Source organism: Hyla sarda, chromosome 3 (genome assembly GCF_029499605.1).
Source record: "Hyla sarda isolate aHylSar1 chromosome 3, aHylSar1.hap1, whole genome shotgun sequence".
Classification (NCBI taxonomy): domain Eukaryota; kingdom Metazoa; phylum Chordata; class Amphibia; order Anura; family Hylidae; genus Hyla; species Hyla sarda.
This window is the reverse complement of record NC_079191.1, coordinates 269,944,126-269,959,096: the sequence shown is the minus strand read 5'-3', so window position 1 is coordinate 269,959,096 and position 14,971 is coordinate 269,944,126. Positions and strand designations below refer to the sequence as shown.

The 14,971-nt window shown below is 41.0% G+C and overlaps 1 protein-coding gene across 6 annotated transcripts in view; it reads left to right on the top strand.

Moving 5' to 3' along the window:
* Window positions 1–14,971, top strand: part of MAP3K5 (mitogen-activated protein kinase kinase kinase 5) — a 329,350-nt gene that overhangs the window by 182,749 nt on the left and 131,630 nt on the right. For all 6 annotated transcript variants that reach the window (XM_056566626.1, XM_056566625.1, XM_056566627.1 and 3 more), the window contains 3 exons: window positions 1,910–1,933; window positions 6,272–6,465; window positions 12,803–12,971. In XM_056566626.1, coding sequence (XP_056422601.1) covers window positions 1,910–1,933; window positions 6,272–6,465; window positions 12,803–12,971 — 387 coding nt within the window. The remainder of the gene's footprint in view (window positions 1–1,909; window positions 1,934–6,271; window positions 6,466–12,802; window positions 12,972–14,971) is intronic.

The window sequence follows — 14,971 nt, the reverse complement described above, 5'->3', positions numbered from 1 at the left end:
GGTTTGTTTTTAATATCCAACACAATGGCATAGGAGTAAGTATAAAAAAACAAAAAAAAAAACTACCAGGCAATAGGATAGTAAGTGAAAGAAGCATTTTTGTCTGATATGTTACAAAGTTTCCTGTATTCGCCTGTACTATTGACTTAAGCAAAGTTTTTTTGTTCAGATGACAGGTTCTATTTTATAAAATAACCCCTTTTATTAAAGAGGTACTCCCGTGGAAAACTTTTTTTTTTTTTTTTTAAATCAACTAGTGCCAGAAAGTTAAACCGATTTGTAAATTACTTCTATTAAAAAATCGTAATCCTTCCAGTACTTTTTAGGGGCCGTATACTACAGAGGAAATGTTTATCTTTTTGGATTTCTCTTATGTCACGACCACGGTGCTCTCTGCTGACATCTTCTGTCCATTTTAGGAACTGTCCAGAGCAGGACAAAAATTCCCATAGCAAACATCTGCTGCTCTGGACAGTTCCTAAATTGGACAGCAGAGGTCAGCAGAGAACTCGGTGGTTGTGACATAAGAGAAATCCAAAAAGATAAACATTTCCTCTGTAGTATACAGCCCCTAAAAAGTACTGGAAGGATTGCGATTTTTTTAATAGAAGTAATTTACAAATCGGTTTAACTTTCTGGCACCAGTTGATTAAAAAAAAAAAAAAATATTCCACTGGAGTACCCCTTTAACTTTGCCCCTCTCTCTCTCTTCCAATCGCTGTTTTTAATGTACATTCACACTAGGGATCGACCGATATCTGTTTTTTAGGGCCGATACTGATAATCGGTGCAGGTTAGGGCCGATAGCCGATAACTTATACCGATATTCCGGTATAAGTTATCGGCTATTTAACCCCCTGCGACACCGCTGCAGGTCATTGATTTAAAGCGGGCGCTTTAAATCAATGATCTGCAGTGGCTTTTGCGGGGCCATAGGCCGCCGCCGCCGCCACCACCCGCTTCTCTCCCCTACCTGTCAGGGTGGTCCGGGCCATCCATCCATCGTTCCTGTAGTGTCCCGGGGCGTTCCGGGTTGAGGGTGGTCCGGTCCGGGCTGTCCTTCTCCTCCGGCAGTCATCTTCTCCACTCCGGGCAGGCTCTGGCCTAGTACGCTGCATAGACAGTACGCAGTGATGCCCGTGCGCAGCGACGCACCTGACGTCACAGCGTAGCGGCGTCTATGCAGCGTACTAGGCCAGAGCCTGCCCGCAGTGGAGAAGAAGACCGCCGGAAAAGGACAGCCCGGACCGGACCACCCTCCACCCGGAACGCCCCCGGACACTACAGGAACCCCCGGACACTTACCCATTACGGGTAAGTTTAATTTTTTTTATTGACTCGGAGGGTGGGGGAGGGGCCCGACCGGTATAGCGGTATGGGAAAAAATCCATACCGGTATACCGCCTAGCATCACGGTGGGGGGTGCGACGTGGGTCGGGGGTGCGGTGCGGTGGGTCGGGGGTGCGGTGCGGCGGGTCGAGGGGGTGGCGGTCGGGGTGCGGTGGGGGCGGTGCGGGGGGGCGGGGCATTATCGGCTTATCGGCAAGATAATTGCCGATACCGATAATGCCCAAAATCGTGATTATCGGCCGATAATATCGGCCATACCGATAATCGGTCGATCCCTAGTTCACACATATAGGATCCTGCACAGATTTGATGCTCAGGATTTGTAACTGCAGATTAGAAGCTGTGCTCAGTCATTTAGTTTACATTGAAATCTGCAGCAGAAAATCCTGCGCTTCAAATCTGCAAATGTGTGAACGTGCCCTTAAGTTGTAATTTTGGTTGTAAAGTAATCACTTACATTATTAAAGGGTCCATTGTCTTTTCCTTATTGCAACTATTTGCTGTTCATCTTTCAATGTAATAATTCTTGTTTTAATTATATTCTTTTTCTTCTATTTAGGAAATCATTTGTCAAAAGAACAATGTGAGTATTCTCATGTATGACTATTGGCTTCTAAAGTTTTTATTGCGAGATCACAAAAGAATTATCAGCTAGCAAGTCACTTTCTCAACTTTTTTATATAAACTTATAAATTGTATTTCTTGAGAAAGCATGAATACAATAGAAAGCCCACCACGTCACTACAAAGTATAACAATGTGTTTGTTGGGATGTACAATGCAGACACTGATATGTGGGTAAGAAATGTATCCTGATATTAGAGGTGCCCCCAAAAGGATCAAGCTGTAATTAGCCCTAAAATGATTATGTACATTAAAATTTATATGTAAAATATCTTATTTTTTAGGGGTGCTCACTGTCTCTGCAGTTTTTCTGGTGGCTGTGAGCATTCCTTTTTTGGCTGAGGGTATTCCTTTAGGAGCCTGATGAACTTGCTCTTTTCTCTCCCCTCTGCCTTGTCACGTGGCCTGCACTGGGGCTTGCCACGTCCACAGTAAAGCTTGTAAGTCCACAAGAAATTTGTGTATTTTGTGTCCATAAAGAAGCCTATAAGTGTACATTAAAAAAATGCATTGTATGTAGTAACTTGCATTGATGGCCAGTATGCCTGGAAATTGCGGTCTTCTCTTATTGCTGCAGATGTCTTTCTCCGGTCTCCCTCTCACATGGTTCAGCTGCCACTGCTGAGTTCATTGAGCAAACCAGTGTGATAACCCTGCCCCCTTCCAGTCAAATCTAACTTTTTTTTTCTGTTCTGTTCTGACTTTGCAATCTGACTGCCCAACCACAATTGTCGAGAGTGAGACCCCTAGTGGCTGTTCTTTTAAAACAGTTTTACAGCCATATAATTTTTTCTTTATTAAAAGTATGTTAATAAAATGTACTATAAAAAGTATTATTAAATGACAGTGATTTTTTAAAGGGAATGGGCCATCAAAAGGTCAGCCATTGTTTAAATAAAGTTATATGTTAAACACAGATTTATTTATTTATTTTTTCCACCTTGTTACCTTCTTTCAGTCTGGCAACTAAGCCTAATAATATGTTGACACACATTCTGCATTCTGTTCTGTAGAGTTTTTTTTTTTATTTCTTTTTTTTATTAAGTTGTATCATTATTATCACAGGCAGGACTAGAAGAAGGTAACACCTTTTAATATAGATAACACAATTCACAATAGGTGATGGTCACAGACCCCCTCTTCCCCCTTCCTGCACAATGACCTCTACACATAAAATTACTGGAAATGCTTGCTTAGCCAGTCACTGGCTTCAGCGATGACCCGCCCCAGCAATTGCGATTTGTTAGGCATTATTTTTTGTTTTGAAATTATTAATCCTGCTGGACAGCCCCTTTTATTTATCTATATATATAAAACTCAATATGTGTGTGTATGTGTGTATATGTGTATGTTCCAGCATCACGTCCAAACGGCTAAAGATATTAACATGAAACTTGGCACACATGTTACTTATATGTCAACAACAAACATAGGATTGGTAATTTAACCCTTACTCACCCCCATTTGCCAGGGGCGGGGTTTATGTTTAAAGTCCCATACAAGTCTATGGGAAATATGTTACTGCATAACTTCCAAACTGCTGGAGATATTTCGATAATACTTGGTCACATGTTACCTATCTCCACTTAAAATATTTATATTAACCCTTAACTACCCCCATTTGTTAGGGTCGGGGATTTTGTTTAAAGTCCCATGCAAATAAATGGGTAATGTATGTTCCCACATAACTTCCGTACGGCTGGAGATATTTCAATACCTGGTACACATATTACGAGGACGGGATATGAAGGCAAAAGCTTCCTCCTTTGTTTATTTTCCTCCCCCAACAAGGATTAGGAAGGAAAAACCGGGCAATGCCGGGTACTCAGCTAGTAATATATATTTGATCAAAAAGTGCGCTAAGAGCCTCAATTTATTTGACCAATGTGTGCTGCTGCAATCCTCTTTTTTTTGTATACTCTATATATGCCATGGCAGTGTGCACCCGTGTATTAGGCTGTTGTGCTGGCTATCTTTCTTTTTTCTTGTGTGTTTGTGCGTGTGTATATATATATATATATATATATATATATATATATATATATATATATATATATATATATATATATATATATATATATATATATATATAAAAACTCAATGTGTGTGTGTATGTATGTATGTGTGTATGTTCCAGCATCACATCCAAACGGCTAAAGATACTAACATGAAACTTGGCACACGTTACTCCACCCCTAGACATTTTATCCCCTATCCAAGCATAGGGGATAAGATGTCTGATCGCAGGGGTCCCACTGCTGGGGACCCCCGCGATCTCTCCTGCAGCCCCCCAAGTCATCAGCTGATGACTATACAGGATACATGGACCGGAGGTTTGTGATGTAATGGCTTTGCCCCTCAGGACATCACATCCCGCCCCCTTAATACAAGTCTATGGGAGGGGGCGTGACTGTTGCACATTCCCTTTTAGAAGAGATGTGCATCTGACAGCCAATGATTTTTCAGTACATGTAAATGACCCCATCGGCTGTTCAGATGATAATCGTCTCATGTAGTAGTGCCCTTACAATAGACTGTGGACCAAACAACTGACCTCTAGACTTTGCACTGCCCTATTTTTAGAGGATCTTAAACTAGGCTGTCCCTGATTGGCTGAGCAAAACACTATAGGGAGCACTGCATATTGTTTTACATTGAACACAGTAATGGTACTATTGAAACCACAGGAACAGAGAATAGAGCCAAAACAAGCTACTAACTATTAAGACATTTCTAGTCAGATCACGAAGGATTAAAGGGTTATCCATCATAAGGTGATTTTAGTATGTACCTCCCAGACAGTGATGGACATGCTTAGGAAGGATCTGTGTTTGTCTTGGGGCTAAATGGCTATGTTGTGAGATTACCATAACATTGGGGCTAGCTATTTGTGAACTTTGTATTTGCTGTTTGTTTTCTTCTTTGCCTACAAATCCCATAATTCCATTTTCCTCCCTTCCACACATCAGCCACCCAACCCATTGAAACATAAATGAACTGCATCCATTCAAAAGTCCTGTGGTTTTCAATCAGGGTGCCTACAGCTGTTGCATTAGTTGCAGATTGATCTCTCTCCCACCAAGCAATCCCTCCACCCATTGAAGCAGACAGGCTCCCTGTCATCAGCTGACTAGTGAGTCAGGTCTCGGCCGCATTGCAACCTAGGAACAGGCATTTTGTATGCTTTTAAAAATAAATATTGGGGTGAAAATAACATAAGAATTGGGAGAAAACCGTCACACACAGGTACAGACACTATATTATGGACTACACTAACTTTACAGCCCCTGTAGCATAGGCAAATAAAAAAAATTCCTGGAATACCCCTTTAAGAAAAGATGATAGGTATGCAAACAAATATATAATGTGGTCCTGTGTTTAGTCGCTGGAGCCAAAGGCACTGATGTGTTTTTTGTTTTTAGCCTAGAGCTCTTCTGCATAGACAAACATTTACAACATAGCAGAGTCTTTGGCGTTTATTGCATACCGTGTCATTATTGTACTTAGAGCACCTCTCATGATCTTGTTAAATGTTATAATCCTCCCAGTTCACTGCCGCCATCATGATAATCGACCCCCTGCCTTTATTTTTATTATTTTTTAGTTTTCTACCTTGATATGGTTCTGTATTTTCTACTCCGTCTCAGTAAGATTCACAGACTGGGAAGTGGCATTCCCCATCAGGGGTGACATCACCTGAAGCCATACAGGGGAGAACTTCCTCGCTTACTCTGCTACACGCAGCCTAGAGCAGTTCAGTGTGAGATGAGCCATGATTGGCTAAGGCTGCACACACCCTCAGCACTCCAGACTACATTTCCTGATTTTGGACTTCTGCCAGGCCAGTAGGAGTCCAAAGTCTGTGCAAGAGATAGGGGGGAAATTGTGCTCTGAACAAGTAGGGAGACACCTAGTGGCAGCTTTTTTAAACAAATATAAAGCATAGAAAACATTTTTTTTTTTTTTAAACAAAGTACATTAGAAAGATTTTTTATTTACCATAAGGAGTGCAATAGCAAAACTTAGTTTTAATGATAGTGCCCATTTAAATCAACATATTTTGTAACCTTATTATCTTCAATCGACTTGCGCTGAATGTTTTTATGATGGCAGTCAGTGGCAAACAACTGAATAGGCCACAGTAACACCTGGTTATACATTTAGAGGATTAGGGTTATAGTTGTAGTGTTGTGTATTAAAAGTAATAATGAAGTTTTACTTTTTTTGTACCCATTTAGACAGTTGTAAAAAAAATTCTAACATCTTTCTATTTTTTGTTCCATGAATTTTTATTGCAGATGTGCACGGCTAACTACACATTTGTTCCTTACATGATCACACCCCATAATAAAGTGTTTTGCTGTGAATCAAGCGTCATGAAAGGACTGACTGAGTTAATGCAGCCTAACTTTGAATTGCTCCTTGGACCTATTTGTTTGCCCTTGGTGGATCGCTTTATAAAGGTGTTAAAGATGGCACAGGCCAGCTCATGGTAAGGTCTTTACTTCAGTTTGACAGAATAACCTAATTGAGGTTAAAGTTGTACCTGTTAGGAGATTTAAAAAAAAAGAAAATCTCCAGGCTTATTCTATTACTTATAAAGTCCTGGACTTGGCCAGCAATGATTCAGTAAAGCCAAATATGGGAGTTTTGCCTCACTCTGGCCTTTGATTCAATTGTTTCTCTACCGTCTTAAGGCTAAGTTTCCACTTGGTCTTTTTCTGGCAGTTTTTGGAAAACTGCCAGTGAAGTTTTTGAGCCAAAGCGAGAAGTGTATTCAAAATGAATAGGACATATAAAGGAAGGACTTATACTTCTCCTCCCCTCTTATGGATCCACTTCTGACTTTGGCTCAAAACTGCAGTGGCAGTATTCCAAAAACTGCCAGAAAAAAATTCAAGTGGAAACTTAGCGTAAAGGGGTACTCCGGTGGAAAACTTTCTTTTTTTGTTTTTAAATCAACTGGTGCCAGAAAGTTAAACAGATTTGTAAATTACTTCTATAAAAAAAATCTTAATCCTTCCAGTACTTCTTAGCTGCTGAATACTACAGAGAAAATTATTTTCTTTTTGGAACACAGAGCTCTCTGCTGATTAACGAGCACAGTGCGCTCTGCTGACACATCTGTCCATTTTAACCCCTTAAGGGCGCAGGGTTTTTCAGTTTTTGCATTTTCATTTTTTCCTCATCACTTTCTAAGAATCATAACTCTTTCAATTTTGCGCATAAAATTCCATATGATGGCTTATTTTTTGCGCCACCAATTCTACTTTGCAGTGACATTAGTCATTTTACCCAAAAATCCACGTTGAAACGGAAAAAAAATTCATTGTGCGACAAAATTGAAGAAAACACCCCCCCCCACCATTTTGTAAATTTGGGGGCTTCTGTTTCTGCGCAGTGCATTTTTTGGCAAAATAACACCTTATCTTTATTCTGTAGGGCCATACGGTCAAAATGATACCCTACTTATATAGGTTGGATATTGTCGTACTTTGGAAAAAAATGATAACTACATGCATGAAAATTGATATGTTAAAAATTCTCATCTTCTAACCCCTATAACTTTTTTTATTTTTCCGCGTATGGGTCGGTATGAGGACTAATTTTTTGCGCCGTGTTCTGAAGTTTTTATCGGTACCATTTTTGTATTGATCTGACTCTTTGATCTCTTTTTAATCATTTTTTTCATGATATAAAAAGTGACCAAAAATATGCTATTTTGGAATTTGGAATTTTTTTGCGCGTACGCCATTGACCGTGTGATTTAATTAATGATATATTTTTATAGATCGGACATTTCCACACACGGTGATACCACATATGTTTGTTTTTATCTAGTTTTTTTTTTTTTTTATGGGAAAAACTTTTATTAGGGAAGGGGTTAAATGACCTTTGTTTACTTTTTTTTCTTTTTTTCACTTTTTTTTTTTTGCAGAGCTATAGCTCCCGTAGGGAGCTATAGCACTGCACACACTGATCTCTTATGCTGATCCCTGCAAAGCCATAGCTTTGCATGGATCAGCGAGATAGGGGCTCGATTGCTCAAGCCTGTAGCTCGGGCTTGGAGCAATCAAACCCCGATCGGATGCCGCGGAGACAGGTAAGGGGACCTCCGCTTGTGTCCTAGCTGATCGGGACATCACGATTTTATCGCGATGTCCCGATCAGCCCGACTGAGCTGCCGGAAGCGTTTACTTTCACTTTCAGATCGCCGCGTCTGAAGGGTTAATAGCGCGTGGCACAACGATCGATGCCGCACGCTGTTAGCCCAGGGTCCCGGCTATGAACAGCAGCCGGGACCGACCCGATGTGATGCGGGGTCATGGAGTGACCCCGTTTTAAACACCTGGACCGGGCGTAGGGCGTACAGGTACGCCCTACGTCCTTAAGAGGTTAAGAACTGTCCAGAGTAGGAGAAAATCCCCATAGCAAACATATGCTGCTCTGGACAGTTACTAAAATGGACAGAGATGTCAGCAGAGAGCACTGTGGTTATGTCAGCAGAGAGTACTGTGTTCCAAAAAGAAAATAATTTCCTCTGTAGTATTCAGCAGCTAAGTACTGGAAGGATTTATTAATAGAAGTAATTTACAAATCTGTTTTAACTTTCTGGCACCAGTTGATTTAAAAAAAAAAAAAGTACCCCTTTAAACTAGGCATTAAAGAATATCTACCAAATGAAAATGTGAAAAGACCATTTAGTGGCTTCAAAAACTGCAGGTGTTCTTTTAACCCCTTAAGGACTCAGCCCATTTGGGCCTTAAAGGAGTAGTCCAGTGGTGACCCAGTGGTGGATAAGTTGCAGATCGCGGGGGGTCCGACCGCTGGGGCCCCCTGCGATCTTCTGTATGGAGCCCCGACAGCCCGTTGGAAGGGGGCATGTCGACCTCCGCACGAAGCGGCGGCCGACACGCGGCCGGCCGGCAATCTCCGGCTCTGCCATTGAGATGTATTGAGGGGGCGTGTCGGCCGCCGCTTCATGCGGGGGTCGACACCCGCTATCTGGCCGGAGAGCCTGGCCCCTGTACAGAGAGATTGCAGGGGGCCCCAGCGGTCGGACCCTCCGCGATCTCAAACTTATCCCCTACCCCTTTAAGGACTACCCCTTTAAGGACAATTTTTATTTTTACGTTTTCGTTTTTTCCTCCTCGACTTAAAAAAATCATAACTTTTACATTTTCATCCACAGACTAGTATGAGGGCTTTTTTTTTTTTGCACGACCAGTTGTCCGTTGTAATGCCATCACTCACTTTACCATAAAATGTATGGCGCAACCCAAAAAATACTTTGTGTGGGGGAATTAAAAAGAAAACCGCAATTTTGCTAATTTTGGAAGATTTCGTTTTCACGCCGTACAATTTATGGTAAAAATGACGTGTTCTTTATTCTTTGGGTCAATACGATTAAAATGATACCCATGATAACATACTTTTCTATTACTGTTGCGCTTAAAAACAAATTGCAAACTTTTTAACCAAATTAGTACGTTTAAAATCCCCCTATTTTGAAGACCTATAACTTTTTTTCATTTTTCCGTACAAATGGCGATATGAGGGCTAATTTTTTGCGCCGTGATCTGTACTTTTTATTGATACCATATTTGCTTTTATAAAACTTTTAATCCATTTTTTATAAAAAAAAAATTTGGAATAAAATGTTATAAAAAAAACAGCTATTCTGGACTTTTTTATTTTTACCTTCATGCCGTTCACCGTGCGGTATCATTAACATTTTATTTTAATAGTTCAGATATTTACGCACGTGGTGATACCAAATATGTATATCAAATGTTTTTTTAACACTTTTTGGGGGTGAAATAGGGAAAATGGGACAATTTTAAGTTTTTATTGGGGGAGGGGTTTTTTCACTTTTTTTAACTTTTATTTTTACACTTTAATAGTACCCATAGGGGACTATTTATTACAATCATTCGATTGCTAATACTGTTCAGTGCTATGTAAAGGACATAGCACTGATCAGTGTTACCGGTCATCTTCTGCTCTGGTCTGCGGGAAGGCAGATCAGAGCAGAAGTCGCCGGGAAGGCAGCGGAGGCAGGTGAGGGGACCTCCGTCTGCCATGCTAGATGATCGGTCGCTGCGGCGATCCGATCATCCATTTTAGTGACTGCAATGCTGCAGATGCAGTTATCTGTATTTGTGTGGGGAAATTTTTGAAGAAAACCGAAATTTAGCAAATTTTGGAAGGTTTTGTTTTCACTCTGTACAATTTACGGTAAAAATTACATGTTTTCTTTATTATGTGGGTCAGTATGATTAAAATGTTACCCATGATTGCAATTTTTCGACCGCAGACCAGAGCAGAAGACCCAAGGAAGGCAGCGGAGGCAGGTGAGGGGACCTCCGTCCGCCGTTATGGATGATTGGATCCCCGCGATGGTTCATGTGCGCCTTTCCCGGCGGGTCCCTGGCTGCTGATAACGCGGTCATCTACAGGATGTAAATGTACGTCCTGGTGCGTTAAGTACCAACGCACCAGGACGTACATTAACGTCCTGCGTCGTTAAGGGTTTAAGGTGTCAAAATGTCTGGTGGCAACTTTCTCCTTTTAGAACAAAAGGACTGGGTGTTGAAATGTAACATGTCAAATCATTCTTTTCTTCAAAACTCTGCACGTCCCTATACAGATAAGACATTTGGCCCGTCCACCAAATTCTGTGGGGTTTGCCCATTTTGCTCTTGCATGTGCAGAATTTATAACCTTAAAGGGGTACTCCGGTGAAAACCTTTTTTTCTTTTAAATCAACTGGTGGCAGAAAGTTAAACATATTTGTAAATTACTTCTATTAAAAAAATCTTAATCCTTCCTGTACTTATTAGCTGCTGAATACTACAGAGGAAATTCTTTTCTTTTTGGAATGCTCTCTGATGACATCACGAGCACAGTTCTCTCTGCTGACGTTATTATAATAATAATATTTATTGCTGTCCTTAGTGGGATTTGAACCCAAGTCCCCAGCACTGCAAGGAAGCAGTGCTAACCACTGAGCCACCATGCTGCCCTTAGCATACATCTGCTATGCATCTGCTATGCATGGTTGCTAAAATGGACAGAGATGTCAGCAGAGAGCACTGTGCTCGTGATGTCATCAGTGTTCCAAAAAGAAAGGAATTTCCTCTGTAGCATTCAGCAGCTAATAAGTACTGGAAGGATTAAGATTTTTTAATAGAAGTAATTTACAAATATGTTTAACTTTCTGCCACCAGTTGAATTAAAAGAAAAAAGGTTTTCACCGGAGTACCCCTTTAAGCCGGTTTTTAAGTTAAAGCTTCTGCTTTAGCCAGTCATTGTCCCGAACACTTTCCAAAATCTTTTTCATCTTCATCCATATTCAATATATAGATTATTTTTTTTTTATTTTTTTATTATTATTTTTTTTTTTTAGAAGGCTAAATTCACACCTTGTTAATTTATGTTCGGCACGTCTGATCTAAATATATAAATAGACCTGTTCAGCAGTGTGCCTATGTAGCTGTATATATACACCATATACAACATTTAGAGTTATTAAACAACTTTTTGCTGAGTTGAGGCTGGGAAATCCTGAAGAATTCCAGCCAAATGTATGCCCAAAGGATTTTTTTTTTTCAATGTGTGGTCAGCAAATTGCCAAAAACATAGCTTCTTTCTACCACAGAGAGTACCTTGATCGTGGTATTGCAGATCAGTTTCATTTAAGTGAATTGAGCTGTGTTCTAATATCACAAACAATCTGTAGACAGGTGTGGTGCTGTGTTCGGAAGAAAGCTGTTATGTTTTTTGGATTCCTTAGTGCTGGAAACCCAGCCTTGGTCTGAAATTATTCTGCATAAAATTTGGCACATATTTTATATTACATACTGATTTGCCAACATTTTATGGGATCTCTACATCTGGAATACAATACTTGTGTGATCCCAGCCTAAGGCTGCTTTCACACAAAGTGGCCACCGCATTATCAGAGACAAAAAACCTGAAGTGAATTCAAAAGAAATAGGAAATACTGTATAATGAAAGGAGTTATACTTCTTTGTGTTGGATCCACTTCTGTCTTTGGCTCAAACTGCAGTTGCAGTGTTCAAAAAATAAAACTCCACTGTTTGACAGGAGCCTTAAAGTCCATGGTCATTTTGTATGCAACAGTGTGCTACAGATCTGGTGTGAATTTAATCTAATAGGTTTTGTAAATGCACCATTACTGAACATTGTTGTAAAGTTTAAAGAGGTTATCCAGGATTAGAAAAACAGAGCTTATTTCTTCAAAAAAAAAAAAAAAAAAAAAAAAAAGCACCACACCTGCAGTCAGCTTGTGTTTTAGTTCCATTAAATTGACTTGAGCCAAGTTTTAATACAACACACAACGTGAAGACAGGTGTAGTGCAGTTTTTGGAATAAAATTATTCCTGGATAACCTTGTTATGGTAAGGGTACATGTAGCATATCCTCAGCATATTTTACACTAACCTAAATCCTCTGCACAGCAGGAAATATGCTTCATATTCTCCTATGAGCAGACACACAGGGCTGCCATTGTGTCTGGAAAATATGCAGTGTTGCTTTTTTAGCATTTTTCTAAACGTTTTATTTTTCATCCATTTTTTTTAATGCTGCAGCACATGCTATTATGCAAGTTGCAAAGCAGCTGTTTTGGGGATGAACAGAGCCCAATAGAAGTCCCTGGCACTTTAACTATAGGAATTAATTATGTAAATTTTAAGTGTGAAGTGACAGTGACTTAAATGTAGTGCAATTCAATGGTAAATAAAATGGTATGAGATTCAAACAGTTATTTTGGTTTGTGTTTGTTTTTCTCTTTGTTAATGTAGCCAATACTTCAGAGAAGCCATTCTAAATGACATTAGGCGTGCACGCAACCAATACACTGGAAAAGAGCTAGCTGCCGAGTTGACAAGGATACGACATCGTGTAGACAACATTGAAGTTTTGTCCCCTGACATCATTATAAATTTGCTCTTGTCCTATAGAGACATCCAGGTATTAAAAACTAAAAGTAATCACAACTGAGGATTGTATTCTGGTTTTGTTGTGTATACTGTGTACTAGCACTAGCAATTGGGCTTGTTTGCTCTTGACAACCCATTTTTATATGCACTTTAACAAAATGTAAGATAATAAAGAGGGGAGCAGCCTTCATTAGCCTAAAGCGAAAACCATGTAAAGTGTGCTTCTCTGCTTTGAAGGACCATGAGCATACCCTACAATTGAACTTTTAATTTTCAATTTCCCCTATAAAGGCTCGGTTTCCACACAATTTTTTTTCTGGTGTCTGCCATTGCAGTTTTTAAGCCAAAGCCAGAAGTGTATTTAAAAGGAATGGGAAATATAATGGAAGGACTTATTCTTCTCCTTCCTACTGAATACACTTCTTACTTGGGCTCAAAAATTGCAGTGGCAGTTTGCCAAAAAGTCAGAAAAAAAACCCTGTATATTTAACATGTATTATAAAATTTTATATGCCTCAAAGGAAATCAAGACACGGCACCCGAAGTTCTACTTTTATCTTGCTGCTTTATTGCCACAGGCAAGGCATACAATGAGGATGTACTACACCAACAAATATAAAATTATAAAATTTAACGTAAAGATGACTCAGATTGCAACAAATGTATTAAACAATGCGCAATATTTTATAAATTTGATGTACATAAGCATGCCAAAAGCAGTCACTTTAACCCCTTCCCGCAGAATGTCATATATAAACGCCGGGTTGTGCAGTGCGTTCGCGCATCCCGGCGTTTATAAATGACATTCAGTTAACCCGGCGATGCGCAGCATCGCACGGGTTAACTGGCAGAAGTCCCGCTGTTTCCAGCAGGGGACAACTTCTGCTTCACCCCCAGGACCATCCATTGATGGTCCTGGTCAGCGATCACTGTGATTGGTCCCTGTGGACTAATCACAGTGATCTGGGGTGAAAGTTCAGATCACCCGCACTGCCCGCCCCTGGAAGTCAGGCAGAACGGGGGACGATGGCTGCGGGGGCTTGCGGGGACCTGCAGCATAGGGGGGGAGAACACGAGGGGACCGGCAGCCTTACCAGATCCAGCGGCGGGACCGAGGAGCAGCGCGGGACCGGCCACGTGGACGAGTAGCGACGGGTAAGTATGTGGTCCTCAGAGGCAGCAGTGAAGATCTTCACTGCTGCTTCTAGGAGTCTTAAAACTACAACTCACAGCATGCCTAGACAGCCTTTGGCTGTCTGGGCATGCTGGGAGTTGTAGTTTTGCAACATCTGGAGGGCCCCCGTTTGGAGACCATTGTATAATGGTCTCCAATCTGTGCTCTTCCAGCTGTTGCAAAACTACAACTCCCAGTATGCACTGACTGTCCAGGCATGCTGGGAGTTTTAGTTCAGCAACATCTGGCCCTTCAGATGTTGCCGAACTACAACTCCCAGCATGCCCTTCAGCTGTCTGGGCATGCTGGGAGTTGTAGTTTTGCAACAACTGGAGACACACTGGTTGGGAAACATTGTCTGTTTCTAACTCAGTGTTTCCTAACCTGTGTGCCTCCAGCTGTTGCAAAACTATAACTCCCAGCATGCACTAACAGACCATGCATGCTGGGAGTTGTGGTTTTGCAACAGCTGGTGCACCCCAGGGTACATTCACATGGGCGAGGCTTTTACAGTGGGTTTCTCGCATCTTGAGATGCAGCAAATTTTGCGCTGGGAAACTCGCTGTAACCCCCGCCCGTGTGACTGTACCCTAAAAACACTACACTACATTAACACAAAATAAAATAAAAAGTTAAAAACACTACATATACACATACCCCTACACAGCCCCCCTCCCCCAATAAGAACGTCCGGTACGCCACTGTTTCCAAAGCAGAGCCTCCAGCTGTTGAAAAACAACTCCCAGTATTGTCGGACAGCCGTTGACTGTCCACGCATGCTGGGAGTTTTGCAACAGCTGGAGGCACCCTGTTTGGGAATCACTGGCGTAGAATACCCCTATGTCCACCCCTATGCA